Source organism: Phalacrocorax carbo, chromosome 3, assembly GCF_963921805.1.
Source record: "Phalacrocorax carbo chromosome 3, bPhaCar2.1, whole genome shotgun sequence".
Classification (NCBI taxonomy): domain Eukaryota; kingdom Metazoa; phylum Chordata; class Aves; order Suliformes; family Phalacrocoracidae; genus Phalacrocorax; species Phalacrocorax carbo.
Window position 1 is genome coordinate 62,946,692 of NC_087515.1, and position 15,781 is coordinate 62,962,472.

The 15,781-nt window shown below is 37.7% G+C and overlaps 1 protein-coding gene across 4 annotated transcripts in view; it reads right to left on the bottom strand.

Moving 5' to 3' along the window:
- ADGRG6 (adhesion G protein-coupled receptor G6) overlaps positions 1-15,781 on the bottom strand; it is a 113,106-nt gene that overhangs the window by 40,746 nt on the left and 56,579 nt on the right. For 3 of the 4 annotated variants that reach the window (XM_064447145.1, XM_064447146.1, XM_064447148.1), the window contains exons 6-9: positions 14,869-14,952; positions 7,718-7,803; positions 6,285-6,337; positions 6,151-6,204 (exon numbers count right to left, since the gene is read on the bottom strand). In XM_064447145.1, the coding sequence (XP_064303215.1) occupies positions 6,151-6,204; positions 6,285-6,337; positions 7,718-7,803; positions 14,869-14,952 (277 nt within the window). The remainder of the gene's footprint in view (positions 1-6,150; positions 6,205-6,284; positions 6,338-7,717; positions 7,804-14,868; positions 14,953-15,781) is intronic. The other variant, XM_064447147.1, reaches the window with a different exon arrangement.

Below are 15,781 nucleotides of genomic sequence, written 5' to 3' on the forward strand. Positions count from 1 at the left end.
ACACAGGCTGTGGTCTCACTGCTCCGCGATGCGAGGAGCCCGAAGGAAGGATTAACAAACCATGCAAACTGTGCAGCACAGGCTGTCTCGTACCTGAAGATATGTGGTTGATAATTAGCAACACATATATCTCTTCTTGTTTCAGTTGTACTAGACAGGCTGAACTAATACTGAATTATTGTGGCTCTCAAACTATTTAACAAATCACTATTAATTTATTTTGCAGTTAATGTTACTTGATCTAAAGTATATAAAGAATAAGTTTTAAAGCACCTAAGTATTTAGGGATGCTAAATTTCCACTAAAAGTCACTGGGAATTTAATTCCTAACTATCCTGGCATATTTTAAAAAGTTTTAAGATGTCAGCATTAAATTCTTTACCAATCTTGCCGTTATATTGACTTTAAAGATAAGCAGTGATGGGTAGCTACAACTCAAGACTGGCAGCACAGGTAGGCCCACACAGTCACCTGTAAACACTACTAACTTCTTCACGTTAACCGGACAGACTATTGCATAAGTCACTCCAGGAAGATGTAATACAAACAGCAGACAAAATGTTGGAACGAGACAGAAAGGAATATGGAAGTAGAGGGAAATTAAAAGCGTTCCACAAAAGCATCTGAGCTGTGGATAAACTTTTACTTGAGGTAATTTTGACTGTGATACCATTAAAATGTTCAGAACTGAGGGCAAAATAATAGGACTGGGCATAATAGATACATTCAAAGTAATGCCAAGGATTAAGAGGTTCGTTTCTCAGCAGAAGGTGATGTTATAGAAAAAATATAAAATCTGAGATTTCAGGACACAAAACTAAAAATTGCAGCTACTTTTGGGACTACTAAAAATAAAAGCATCCAAAGCCTGCCTTTTAACTTAATGGTCATTGTATCAGAACAGCACTGCAAGCAGCATGGTCACGCCTCTGTGCCCTGTCCTTGTGTCTCTGGGCCTTGCTCCTCCTTGCAAATCTGGTGTGGGAATACAAACAACTACGGCTTTTCAACAGAAAGCACTTACAATATGTGATGATTTGGTAAGAAGACTACTCATTATTGGAGACTGTAGCAGAAAGGCAAAACAGAAAGGGCTGGAATCCCTCACATTTTGACAGCTGGTCTTTGCTGAAATGAGTTTTTGGTTATCCTTGAACTATGTTCCAAAACAACAAAGAAAAACCCTATTCCCCAATACATTACTCTCCTAAAAAATATGATCTAACAATGTCAGGCCTACACTATATCCAGCTGAAGTCAGTGGAAAGATAAAGGAAGTCATTGGAAGCTGAATCAAGAGCAGGCAGCTTCAGCAGGAGACTAAGGGATCATCCTTCAGTCACTTGGGAGGAATTCCCAAATCCTCTATCTGGAAGGAAGGCTTTCTTTACAGGTCACGGACACAAGATGCCAGCAGGGCACTGTGGAAAAACCTGCTGGTTTCTGCTTGGCTCTTTGTTGGTCAGTTTTCCAAGCAGAAATATTACACATAATGTACACATTATATGGCATTTTAAAATGTTGCTCAGCACTGGTCAAGGCTGTCCCTTACTGCCTCTGGTAACACTGAGGTTGAAGTTGGGGGGAGTAGAGGTGGGCCAGGTCCAAGATGTTCCTAAAACTTCACCAGCAGAAACCAGAAAAATTTTTACAATAGGAATAGGCATCACAGATGTGTTAATTTATAACAAGAATGGCATTATTATTTCATAACAAATAATTTGAAGTAATCTACAAAGAATGCAAAAGCCTAATACTTTACTCAGTAAAGATACTTAGAACTATAAAAGCAAAATTATACTGCTTTGATGTTGCTAACTCCTGTCTAAAACTATTACACAATCTAATTAGCTTAAGTTTTATCCAAGTGCATTAAACTTTCCATTAAGCAACACAGCACCCAAGAACACAGCATGCAGGAGCCTGAATCTGCCTCTCTGGCACTGGTGGTAAAACTCCCACGGACTTCAAAAGAGTAGGACAAGGCATGGGCAGCTCTGATTTCCTGCTTTCCTCTCTATTTTCATTCCTAAGAGAAGGGATTTCTGTTTAAGTTTAATGGTCTTTACACAGATTGCTACCACTGTGGTTTTTAATTTAAATAAGTTGTTTACCAGTACTAACATTAATGTCGTTTCACATAGTAGAAGCAATTGAACAGAGGAAATAGGCCAAAATAATGACAATCAAGTAGTGGAAGTTGGAGAAAGCATAATCTTGTTTGTAGGTTAAGTGGAAAAAAGGTTATAAATGAATCAGGGCCTGAATTCTCAAAATTGCTTGCAAAATAAAAGAAGAAAGGAGAAGCAGGGGAGATGAGCTGCTTAATAAAAACCAATTCCCCTACTGAGGCAGCCCTATATAGTCATCTGACAAGACCTAGGATCAGTAGGACCCTTCTGAGAAAAGCAGCAGCAGTCATAGAAAGTTTTGACAAGGCTGCAGAGTCATAAAAGGCAAAGAATTAATGAAAGAAACAAACACCTCTATAATATATCTACATAAAATCCACAAATTGGCTTCACTTTCAAAGGTTTGTGCAAAATAGTCGGGGACAAAGAAACAGTTATGTCCACACCCATTCTGAACTCCTGTCGTCTTTATTTTGAACAGCTGCCCTCTCATTAAGAGATGGAGACAGTATGACCAGAGGAAAAAATTGAACACGGACACAAAGTCAAGTATAGCTGTGATAAAATTCTGTCTAGTAAAGTAGTTAATAATCTACCAAAGTATTAGCTTGATATACTGCTGTCATCCAGAGATCTCACAGTATTAAAGGTGCTGATAATAATGCTCACTTTTGGACTTGGCACTCTGTTTCTCTCTCATCTCCATGTACATAAACGCATAATAAGAACAGTGTACTTTGGATTTCTGTAGCTCATAGAACACAGCAATGAAAGAATAACAATCCACTTCCATATTTTTGTTTTGTTTTGCTCTTCTCCAGAATGCAGTACAGTTTAAAATATTTATTTCGAAAACACCTATTTTTAACATGCCAAAACAAGCCAACTTCCTACCTCCCACTTAAAGCTTCTGTTTCTTCTCTGAATCATTCTCCCTAACGCTTCTTCCTCTTTCACTTGCAAGAAGACTGGGTGGGGAGACTGATAACAGAAGTTCTTTTCTAAAGTAGCAACGTGGTAAACAAGGGTTGAAGCAAAGCAAAATGCATAAAAAAGGCTGGGAAATGTTGGTTTGTTCATGTGGGGCTTTTTAACTGTTGTATGAAATATTAAGCCAACAGGTAAGGAAAAAAGATGCAATCTGAATGCTAAGGATATGAATTCGTGTAAAGAGAGGGAAAACTTCTCAAAGAGCAATTTAAAGAAGTATGATAGTGCCTTAGAAATAAGACGGCTATGATCTTGTGGAAAATTCAGAAAAGAGAGATAAGGTTTAGTGAGTTAGACGAATATGTTCACTTCTGTAAAAGACAAAGTTAAGGCCATGATACTTACGGGTTAGGTCTTAAATTTTAACTGTGGAGTGAAATTCTGTTCAGATGAACGTGAAGGTAAACAGAATATGAAGTATATAAAAACTAAGAGAAATAGCAGAATGTCTAAAATGTCTAAAACTGTAGCAGAACTATTCTTGACCATCCAAAATGGAGAAATAAGGAAATCTTTGAACAACTATTCACAGAAATAATTTATAGTAATATTTAATTAATAGAAACTGTACAAAATCACAGTGTGAGCAAGTTACATACAGGAACTCAGCCATAACGTTTTAGTGGATCACCTGAGTAGTGAGAAATTAACATTACCTCCCACCAGCAATCAAAAACTTCCAACCTGTAACCTGCTAATATTTATACTCCAAAATGTTACTCTGGTGTCTTGTAGGATTTCCTTAGAGTCCTACCCAGGACAAAGCCAAGAAAGTGGAAAACCTAACAAAGTATCTTGAAAACAATGATCAGGAAGTAGTAGGAAAATAAGTTTGCTTTCTGGATCTTCAGAAATTCAATAGATTACTTCCTTGCAAAATCTAGAAACAGCTGTGTGAACCTCAAAGAACTGGAAAGCTGGTGACTAAACCCAGGAATACTGAAGAATATTGGGAAGCTGATGCTTCTTTTGTTCCAGAAGGGAAGCAATGTACAATGATAGACACATACTCAGAAGACCTAAAGCTGGGAGAACACCAAATTTTCCCAAATATTTCTCCTGCAAGAGGTAAATGACACATTAAAATATACGCAAGACATGAAAAATACATGAAACCATGTATTTTGAAAATGAGAACAGCAAAAAATCCTGTCTGCATATATTTCTATATATGTATATGTGCATATATAGTGTGTAAAAAGTGTAATTTTTGTTAGTCACATATCATAGCTCAATTCAATTTTTAATTATCCCTGTGTTACCCCAATGGGCTTGCTAGGTTGGGCAGAATCTTGACTTCTTTTTTTTTTTTTTTCTTTTCTAAGAAAACATACACAGCATAACAATCCTGATTGCATGGAGAACAGTAACATTTTGTGTGATGTGATTAGCATTTATACTAAATTATTCAGAATGATGACAAAATGCCATTTGGCCTTGACAAAAAGTGCACTAGAGTCATTGAGAAGACTAGTTTCTCATTAGACCAGGCCTCCCTTGAAAAACTTTATGACATATTACAAACATGTAATTCCATTGCCTCTGACATTACATATGATGAGCAGCAAAGTAAATAGGAATGGGGTTACTTCCCCATAACAGTGATATGTTATTAGAAGTAATTTAGTGCCATATTCACTGTATGTGAAAAAGGGAAGGAAAACGAAAGGGAATTACTAGAATACTTTCTCCCTCTTCAACTCCTTTTATTATAGACCAGGAAGAAGAAACAAAATCCAGAGGACAGGACAGTGGGAAGGCAAGATGAGAAGAAATCAGGTGTGCAGTCTAGGGCAGAACAGTTGCTGACAAGCTGGGCTGCTAGCCTCATAAAAAATGCAGGAGTAAGGATAGGGAAAGCTTTACATTCCTCAGCAGCCTTGGATTGTTGGTAAGACCTGGGGCATGGTCTCCAGTTAAAAGGTTTTGCTGGCGTAACTGTATCATTTAGAAGTGTGAAAAAAAATCCCACCCACATCACTACACCTACTGTAAATGTAGGTCAAGCAGCAAAATAGCCCATTCAGAGACTGGGTTTACACTATACCAGTTAAATGGTTTTGCCCATAAAAGCTGCTTTCTGCTGTGGGTGTGTGGGAAGGAGATAGTACCTTTTGCAAATCTTTTCACGTCTAGGTAAACTCTGTAGAAAACTTGAAGAATCAGTAACTACTTCCTGATGTTAAACTGGGAATACTGGGCTATCTCTGAAATTAAAAAGCCCAGCTGTTATCATGGCAGATCTCAAGAGTCAGCAGTTAAAGTCCGTTCCTACAGGACTTCTGCCTACACTGCAAACAGACACATCCTCATACCCACTTGTCACCCCTTCCTCACAAGACTAATTATGTTTTGGTTTCCTCTCCTTCATTTGGTCCTAAGATTCACTCTTTCCCCCATACCCCTCAGAAATCAGACTGCTGCTTACAGAGAAATCCCCTGAGGCCTCATTTTCAGGGGGTGTGACCCATCTAACTTTCTTTGGCTGCCTTTGAGGCCATCCCAGCTCCGGTGCCTATGAGCCCAGCAGAAGTCAGGAAATGAGAGCATATGGTAAATAGTTTAACTCACACTGGTTTGGCTTTCAATTCTAGCATGATTTTTCAGTGTTTTGCATCTAGTAAGATGTCTATTAACTCAAAAGGCTCTGATTCAAGAGAATAAATGCAGTGACAGTGGATAGATACCAGTGTACCAAAGCTTGTTGCTAAAGAAAGTTGGGTGTGCCATACCACGTGTATATGATATATCTGTTCAGTTTTGTGACAGATGAAACCTGAGCTCTGAAAAAAATGATCTATTATGGTTTAAAGCTCAGTAGGTTTAAACCAAAACAAACATGATAACCAGTACTAGGTTTCTGAGCACATCCAGAGCACTCAGCTCGCCAGTGGTCATATATTTACAGACTGGCAGCATATGACCAATAATAGACAATGAATCCAATAATAGACAATAAAGCCTGCTGTAAAGCCACTTGTAATAGCAGCTGCTGGCTCTGTCAAGAAAATGACTTTAAAGATATTACCTTTCAGTACTTCTTTTTTGTCTTACTCCCTCTTTTATGGAGCCGGGAAGGATGCTATGAAAGAAATAAACATTAATCAGGGTGGGCTAATTCTCAAAAGGAACATAGCATAAACATCTTATCCTTTCATTTACCTGATATTGACCACATACACAGTGTAATTCCAGTTCTGGAAAGTACGGTTTAGCTGAAAAACAGGAAGACATTGATTACATGAATGGTGAGATGTTAATGGGGTTCTTCGCTGCTTAAGGCAGAGTTAGAATTTCACCCTTCTTTCCCTTGAGAAATCCCCGTCAGTTTTTCAAAGCAAAGACAACACTCTCCCATCTCGGTGAGGTGACTGTTATATTAGATGTACAACTGGCAGTGAGAGATGTGGGCTTTTTTTACTGACATAAGGAAATCTCCGTAAGGTCATGACAGAGTGAACAGGTGAGTGCACAGGATGCTGAACTTTTCCTTCTCTCCTTCTCTGCCTCATCTTAAGTTCTCAGAAACACTTTGATTAGAAAAGATTTACTGGCAAAACTACAGGTTTCAATTTTAACCTAAAAGTCTACAGCTTTATGATGATCTTTTTTTCAGACCTTTGTATGGTTTATTCTAAGTGGGCAATGGTTGCTCAGTTTTCCCGCTGGGAGACACTCTTCCATAGTCTGCAAGGGCCAAGCGACACCTTTCTAGATTCTTTGGCTCAGGCACCTACTTCCCCTGGCTGCTGCTGCTAAGACAACAATATTGGCAGGTGTGGATGGATGCATTTCTGGTTTGTAGATGACTACAGGTGGTTTCTCCTCCTTAGTTTCTGAAAGCAAAAGCCTCAGGTTTATTAAAAGAAAAATAGAAAATAATTCCCATCTATTTATGACATGATATTTTCATGTATGTAGTTGGTATACAGACTAGTTACAGATTGTGCGAGTACCACTATGTGAACTGTCAAAAAGGACAGAGAACATCTGTATTCAGACAGGAGAAACTTTCAGAGGCAGGAACTTCAAGAATCCTCCACCCAGAGGACCCGGGAAGGAGCTTATGGCTGCTAAAATGGTCTGAAAAACCAGGGGCTACTAAAAACCCCAACAACTGACCTATGGCAGAAGACTTCTGAAGTCGAGAATATTAGGGTAAATTGGAAAAGTGTATTGCCTCACACAAACGAACACTACCTCTTGTTTCATTATTCTATCACAATATAACTTCAAAACCACATTAATATGTGGGGAGAAAAATTTTGCTGTATATAGTGATGTTGGAACTTAGACATCTACCTCTTTCAGTGGACAATTCTGATTTCTCCATACTCTCCAAAATCTCACCTAGCATCCACATTTCTTAAGAAGGTGGCTGGTATAGTGGAGACATTTCAAAATTTTATCCATAGTGCCTAATAGCTGCAGCTAGACCTGAATTCATTACTGTGCAAATCAATAATAGAAAGAGCTTCAGAGAACTCTCATTAATTTAAGAATTTATTTGGTATTCTCTCCTTTTTTTTTTTCATTTTCAGATCAATGGGGTGAATTCATATATGTAATCACACAGGAAAGAAAACTTAACTTACCCATTCTGCCACTACATCACGTACTCTCAAATCTGTGTTGGAGCTGGACCTAGAGACAGTCATAGTTATCCTGTAGAATAGCCCACCTGTCCATTAAAAACAGCATTATAATGTTAGAAACTGAGCAAATTTACCTTTTTAATAATGAGACTTTAGTTTCATGATGAATATAAAGATTGTGCTGAACCCCAGATACAAGGACACCTCGAGCTCTTGGTGGCATTATACAAGTTTGGAGTGAAAAAGCCCTGCAGGCTCAGGCCCATTCTCACTAGTGCTGTCAAATTAGACAAGAATCCCCTGCCCCTCTGTATTTTTACAGACACCTGAAATGTCATGTAGAAACTCACAAACAACTTATATATAAATAATATTTTGCATATGCCTTTAATGTGGTGTGTAAAAGCAAGATCCTGAAAGTGTCATGAATTTAGAAAATAATTGTAATTACTGAAGTCTGTAACATGGACAGAATTAGGTGGGAGAAGGGATAACCAGCTCTTGTTTTCAGAGCACAGTCTTTACTCTCAGGCCTGGTAATGACCAGATAGTAGAAGAACCCACATTAACTTTACAAAACCAGCAGCTAACAAACCATCTTTCAGTCACAAAACGTGTAACACTTGGCTTGGAGCAATTCTATATTCAGGAAAATTGATCTGAAATGGCACTAGGTAAATATAAATTCTCTTTAAGCTCATGAGTTGGTAGGCAGCATTGCAAGATTTCACATCTAATAAATAACATCAAATCATCTCACAGTTAAGCTCTGTGTTAAAAGTCTATACTTTTCACAAGTCAAGTTTTTTTCATCAAGCTACTAAAAATTGTGTACGCTCTGGTTGGATAAAATATCCCAGGATGTTGGAGAGGTGTAAAAGCTTCTGGATCAATTCACTAGCATGTATGTCCACATGCAGCATTGCTTGGTTCAGGGTTGTTACTAAATATCATTGTGGGTCTTGACCACAGATACACGTATTTTTATAAATCTTATGTAAATCTCACAGAGACACTATGTAGGACAAAACAGGACACGACAACAATTATACAGAAATCCCTTTCTATCTCTTGACTGTAAATGAACTGGTCTATCTTTCTGAGTCTAAATAAAATACCTTTTATTCTAGTTATGTATATGTGGACCAAATGTCATAATTTTAAAACTTCACAGATAATCATTTTACAACAGCTTGAAATAAAAGTATCTGGGAAAAAAATTTGAAGTCAGTATTTTCCAATTTAATTGTGCATATTAGTTACTACCCTATTCATGAGCTGGCTTGAGGATTGTTCTTTCTTCTCATTATGGAATTGATCACATGATCACTGAGATTAGTACGAAAATTCCTCTGCAATAAAATATTAAAGAATCACTTTCTTGCAGGAAGATGGTTTATCAGTTACCTTCTTTGGTAAGCTTTGATTAAACTTTAGATATGAGTCGAATGAACTTGCTTGCTTTATGATTTATTGTCTTTATCTGCTCCCTTAACTCAGCATACACACAAATTTGGTGAGTAGTTTAATATGAAAATGTATTTTAGTTTGTTATTATTACTGTGATAGTTTCAAATTAAAAAGAGAAAAAATAAGTCCTTGGAAGTAGAAAATTGGACTTTGGGCAAGTTGAAAAGACATGCAAGACTTGGATCTCATTTATATGTATATATCTCTGTATATACATATATTCAAGTTTATATTTATAATGTACTTTTTATATGTGCTATACAGATGCACACGTACAAAAAATGTGTGCATTATATATATTTGCACACATTCATATACAATCATATATATAATTATAACCTTATGTATATAATTATGTATATAGACAAAATCACCTTAATGTAGGAATATGCAAAGTATTTTTAAAATCAAACATGCTAACTACAATCTAGTCAACAGCTTCAAGATCTCCACCAGATGGTGACCCAAAGCACGTTTTAATGAGGTGAAAAAAGAACAAGAACAAAGAACTAATCTACATTTCTAAACACTCTCAGGAGACTGCAGTGGCAGATAGGGAAAACTAAAAATGATTTCTCACTCTCCAAATTAAACAGTGGAAATCCCACCTCAAAATGCTGAATGAAAAACAATATTTTTATGGGCAGAAAATTGATGAAAAGTAGCCAAAGATAATCTTAAAAAGAGGAAAAAAGAACCTGGAAAAACAATTCTCCCCACACCCACCACCAACTACAAAAATATAATGATCAATGAAAAACCAGGATTTTTTTTTCCTAATTCTGTTAGGCAGATTATCCAAAAGTTTCTTTTGGAAAATTCTTGCTTTTTGAAAGTTAAATCTTTAAAAATAAATGAATACTCTAAGTGAAAAACATTCATATGATCTGACACAACAAAATGGTCAGAATACTTGGCAACCCAATACATTATTCTCCCAGTCTCATGAGAGCTGTCTTAGAGAGGCACACAAAAATTAGAAATCACATGTTAATGATGTTTACTATCACTAATATGTTACAAATTCCCTTCTACCATAATTAAATTATTATTCTAAAATCTTTTAATATGCTAAATGAATCTATATATAAAGGATGAAAGTCAGCTACTTCTATGTTCAGTCTACCAACTCAGTATCTAATAGATAAGATGATCTGGTTTTTTTCTACATCTAACTTAATGGCTTGACATACTGTAGTTGACCTCAGGTTGACACTGGCAGCCCAGCTCAGCGAAGGAATAACATAAACACGATAAAAAGACTGCAGGAATGCTAGTAAGTTGATGCAGTGGTGGGTAAAGGGTCTTATTTTGGCTTGTCCCAGATGATAAATTGTCCAAGGAATGAACATGTGCCGAAACAGATGACTGATGGTACATTACAGAAGAAACTGGCATTTGGGACTGCATGAAAGAGTGGTGGATTGCTGCTCCATGTGTCGTCAGATTGTCATTCAAGATGGTCTCTTTGTGCTGAATAACTCCACCGTATGAAGATGGGAAAGGTATCGCAACATTCATTATTGCCGTTCTTGATGATTCCAGAATAGGCAAGAGATTTGCAGAATGTCCATAATCAGCATTTTCAAAATCCAAGGTGTTAGTACTAACAATATTCAGAGAAGACATTCCTTCTCTGTGCTTGCTAAAGGTTCCATACACCTCCCCTTCTGAACCCCATTCAGAAAGCCCCAGTATCTTTCTTGATGTCAGAACAGCAGAATTCCTTCTGTCTTGATTATCACCAATGATTTCTTGTTCTACTGCCCATAGAGAGTATCTCAGATTGTCCCCTTGATTTTCAACAGAGTTTTGTCCTAAAACAGTTAGATGACTTCTCAGTGTTACTGTTGTTGGCAACCTTAACTCTGCTACATCCCACAGGCTTGGAGAAATCGTTTGAAGATGGTTCTGAAAACTTTGTGGGAGTGGAGGTGTCAAGTAGCTATTAGGAGGTACGCTGACTCTGAATTTTGAGTCTGAAGGAAGGAGGTGCCTTAATTCCAAAGACAATGTCATTGGAAGGAAGTCAGAACTCATTGAACTAATGTTTTTTAAAAAAACACCTGTATCTATTTGAAGTTTACTTCTTGCTTTATCAATAGTATTTGTTACAGCATCATTCGCTGAAAGACTTTGAGACTGCAGTGATCCGCTTGTTCTTGCACTGTTTACCAAATTCTTAACTGATGTATTGATCAAGAAAGAAGCTTGGCTATCCCTTGAACATGAAGGCTGGGTCCCTGAATGTGTTGGAAGGACAGAAATAAGCTGCTGCCTATTGTTTAGGAAGTTCATGTTGGTTTGACCACTTACTATGTCAGTTCCAATTTGCATGTGCAAACTATCAAATATCATTAATTTTTCTGTGGAGTTTTCAAGTATCTTATCAAAGGGACTTACCTGCACCTGTACAGAGGGCTGACTCAAAGGTGCTTCCAGGGAAGGGAAAGGAAAATCAAAATAAAATTCACTGCTGGAAGACACAGTTCGGTTTGCAAAGCTCATTGTTGACCGCAACTGTGACATTGTCCTGCCAATACTTTTTGAAATTCTCTTTGAAAGTCCTGGAATAAATGGACTAAAGATTTGTGTTTCCAAAGCTGATGCATGACTAGAGAAGTTCATTTCTTCAGCCCTGTGACCCAATAACCTACTGGCAGATGTTTGTTCAGAGATACTGTCAGACTTAGCAGGTGAACTAATAGATGGCAATCTCTCTGTTGGGGAAGAAAGCAGTTTATTAAATGAGAGCCACCAATTTTCTGATGAGTCTTCAGAAAACACTTGAGATGCTTCTTTCAAATGATAGGAGACCGTCCAGAAACTTGCTGTTAAAGAAGGGGAAATATCTACAAACTTTATTGGAAAATCCAGATAACCTGAGTCCCAGGAGTTGTTAACTCCATTAATGTTCCCTGGCTCTAATATGGGAAAAGCTGGTTCTTCATTTTGATTATTATCATGAAATGCACCTAAATTGTTCTCCAGAACTTCATCTCTGAGGGTCTCACTTGGCTTTTGAAAATATACAGAATGTTTTAAATAATGAGACCGGTAATTGCTATTAGATACAAATATGCTGTCACTTTCCAAATATATGTCAGTCAGCGGTTGTTGATAAACAGGCAGGGATGTTACAACATGCTTAAAGGCTGAGCTTGTCCAGCCCGTTCCTACCAGAAATGCTGAAAATGCTAGTAGTTCTCTACTGTGTCCTAGGACTGGATTTGTCAGTTGGATGTCAGGCATAAATTTTGTGTGTGTTTTTTTCATGTTTTGAAAAACAGTTGTTGGGTTTGCACATGGAGTCTCCACAGAGGTTAAATTTGTAATGCCGCCTGAATGATATTCCTTAATGTGCGTAGATTTTCTAAACTGAAATTCATGGTTTGCTGCTACCGTAAAAAAAGGTTTCCTATCAGCATTGCTTTCTGTCATTTCCAGGTAAAAATTTTCAGTCTTGAAGTCTAGCAAATCTAGCCTACTTTTTTGGAATGATGATTTCTCCTCTGTAGGTGATACAGATAAGCTAGACAGAGAACGATGTCTGTCTTCTTGAATGTCAGAGGTGATATGATGATGAAATACAGCCTCACTCCACAAACTCACAGGCTCCAAGACATCGCTTATATGCATGAAATTGGTTGTGCCACTGCTGGAGAATGAAATCCACACGGTTTCTTTTTTGCGTTCATAAGTAGTGCTGCTGCTGCTAACAGGAGAGCAGAATGCTGACTCAGAGTCAGGATGATCTAACCCACCTGCCAAAGTCAGGGCTAGCTCTGCATTAGGACTCCTGTTTTGAAGGAGAGTAACTGCTGCATTCAGAGAAGGCTCTGTAACAGCATCTGCTGCATCAGAAGTGCCATGAAATGAACTTCTAGAATAATTCAAAATATTTTCATTTGGTAACTGATTCATCACAGTATTATCTAGGTTGATTTTTTCTGTAAAAGCAGCCAAGGTATCATTGCCAGTCTCCTCAGAAGCAGCTGATGTGGACACAGTTGGAAGAAACAAGCTGTACATGTTTTTTTTCTCTGGGTTCTCATCTGCTGAGTTTTTACTGAAAGGGAGAGGCCTTCGTTTCACTGGCCAAATAATTGGGGTTGAGATAATTCCTATGTTTTTGACCCCTTCTATCTTAGACTCTTGCTGCCTCTGTGGTCGTGATTGGGAGGATTCGGGGGAATTTCTCTTCTTTCTGAAGACAACCGTAGCAGGAAGACTGAATTCCTGCAGGTCTGTGTGTAGTAAGCCACATAGTTAATGGATTGAAGAAAATACATGCAACTTAACTGTCTGTTCTTGGCTGCCTGCTCTTGGTCTAAAAATCAACTTACCGAGAGTGGAAAATGATGCCAGTTAGCTGAGTGAAAGTTTAATTTGCTTCTACTGTAAATGAATGTCTTATTTTTTCTTAGTCTTTCTACTTTCTCTTGGGAGTTTCAAAGCCAAAGAAAGGACTTAATTGTCCACTTTTTATCCATACTAACATTAATATGGCATTCAGTTCCTTCTGTAGTTACAAAAGTCAGAGTTAACTGCTCATGGTGAACATTGAGTTGCTCCATAAAAAGAAAAAAGTGCCATTTGGAAGAAGTTTTCAGTATTTTCTTCTTACTTCTACAGCTCAGTAAATCCAAACAAGCTGAATTCAGATAAATTCTTTCAGATTGTCTACCGTACTGCCTGACTGCCAATGTACAGGAAATGATCTGCCAACAGGAAAAAATACTCCAGGAATTTTAAAACCTACAGTAACGACCGTTGCATTTGGGGTGGAGGGCGGGGGAACCCACCACAAAAAAACCCCCCAGATTCTAATTTACTCCTGTGGAGCACAGTGGAAAAAAATATTTACAAAAAATATCTTTAAGCCTTAGATGAAAATTGCAGAAATCTATCTCTGTGTTGTTAATAATGTTTGACATCTGTCTTTAGCAAACTAATAAACGCTTCAGCAGTGCCTCACAAAGTGATGCTCATTCTCTAGGAGACAGTGATATAATAGAATTTGAGAAAACCTCAAAAGAAATCCCTGCCTTTTTCCTGTGCTAATAATAGGCTCATATACTACCTTATTTTTTCCCTTAATTTTTCTAAATGAAAAGTAAACGATATCTGATACTGTCAACATTTTCCCTAGTAAAGTCTGATCCAGCTCTTCTTGAAGTCAGTGGAAAGACTCCTGTTGACTCAGTGGAAGTGGCTTTGCTCCACAGGAACGATTCCACTTGGCTCCTGTGCCCAACTAGTGAGGAACAGACAATCCCAGTACACTACCACTCTGGCCGCGCAGGCAGGAGCTACACAATGCCTCATAATCTGTAGCCTTAAAACATTTCAATACCTGGGCTCTTTTCAGACCCTTTTTAGAAATCCCTCTCTCTTCCCTCCTTCTTTGCATAGGTAAATACAACAGGTGACACAAAGTGAGACCCTTTTGTACAAGAGCCAGGTAAGCATGATACAAATAAACACCAGGTTTGGTTCTGTTCTCATTTAAACCATTCTCACATGGTCCAGTGAAGTCACTTCTGATTTATTTCAGTGTAAATGAGATCAGAACTGAGACATGACCCCTGATATTATGATACAATGAAAAATACACCTTAAAATACAATAAATTTGCTCTAGGCACAGTACAAGGAAAAATGTAACACAGGATTTCTTACCATTGTTTGGCTTATCGTTTCTATTAGTATCAGGCATGTTAGTGGTGACAGTGGGTGGTGTAGGAGTAGTAGCATTTACAGTAGCTGGTAATAAAGATGAGAAAGAGGTGAACTTGAATGAAAAATGAATGTTAATAAGGTAAGACAAAATGGGAACAACGCATGACAATGTAAAATGAAACCATTTACACACAATGCCATAAATGTTAAATAAACACATTACTTTTCTGCACAAAGTGATGAATGGATATGAACTGAGGTCCCAATCCTGCAATATTCACTTTCACTGACTTCAGTGGGAGTTTTGCCAGTGTAAAGTTTGCAAGATCAGTCCTGTACTGCTTTCATAAAGTAAAAATCCTCTTATGAGAGCTTCAGATCCAAAAAGCTGTGCAAAGACCAGAAAATAGATATTATAAGTTCTAAGATGCATGCACTTAGAATATTGCTTGTGAAAAGAATAATTGTCCCTGCTCAGGGACTGAAGATGACAAACAAATGCAGAACTCAAATGCCCATGTAAGGATCCAGTTAACTCCACTGAACTCCATACAATGCAGAGAATCGAAATCAGACTTGGAATAAATGAAGTGGACTATATATTTTGAAAGCTTCAGGTAGGATCTTGGCTGTACTGTTACCACTGACACTAACAGGAGTCACCCCACACAACTCCAGCAATCGTTTCCCAGAAGAACCAGCTAGAACATTTTTCAAAATCAGAGTGGGGAGCCAAAACTGCAAATTTCCCCCCCAGTGGACTGGGAGGGAATACATGCTAGAGGAATTCAAAGATCATGCCACTAAATTTTCAAATAATAGTTCGGAAAATAACTTAATTTTATCTAGTAACTCCCAGGGTATGCAAATCTACTCATGGACAGATTTCTTCTTTCCTGAAAACTCTTTTTAA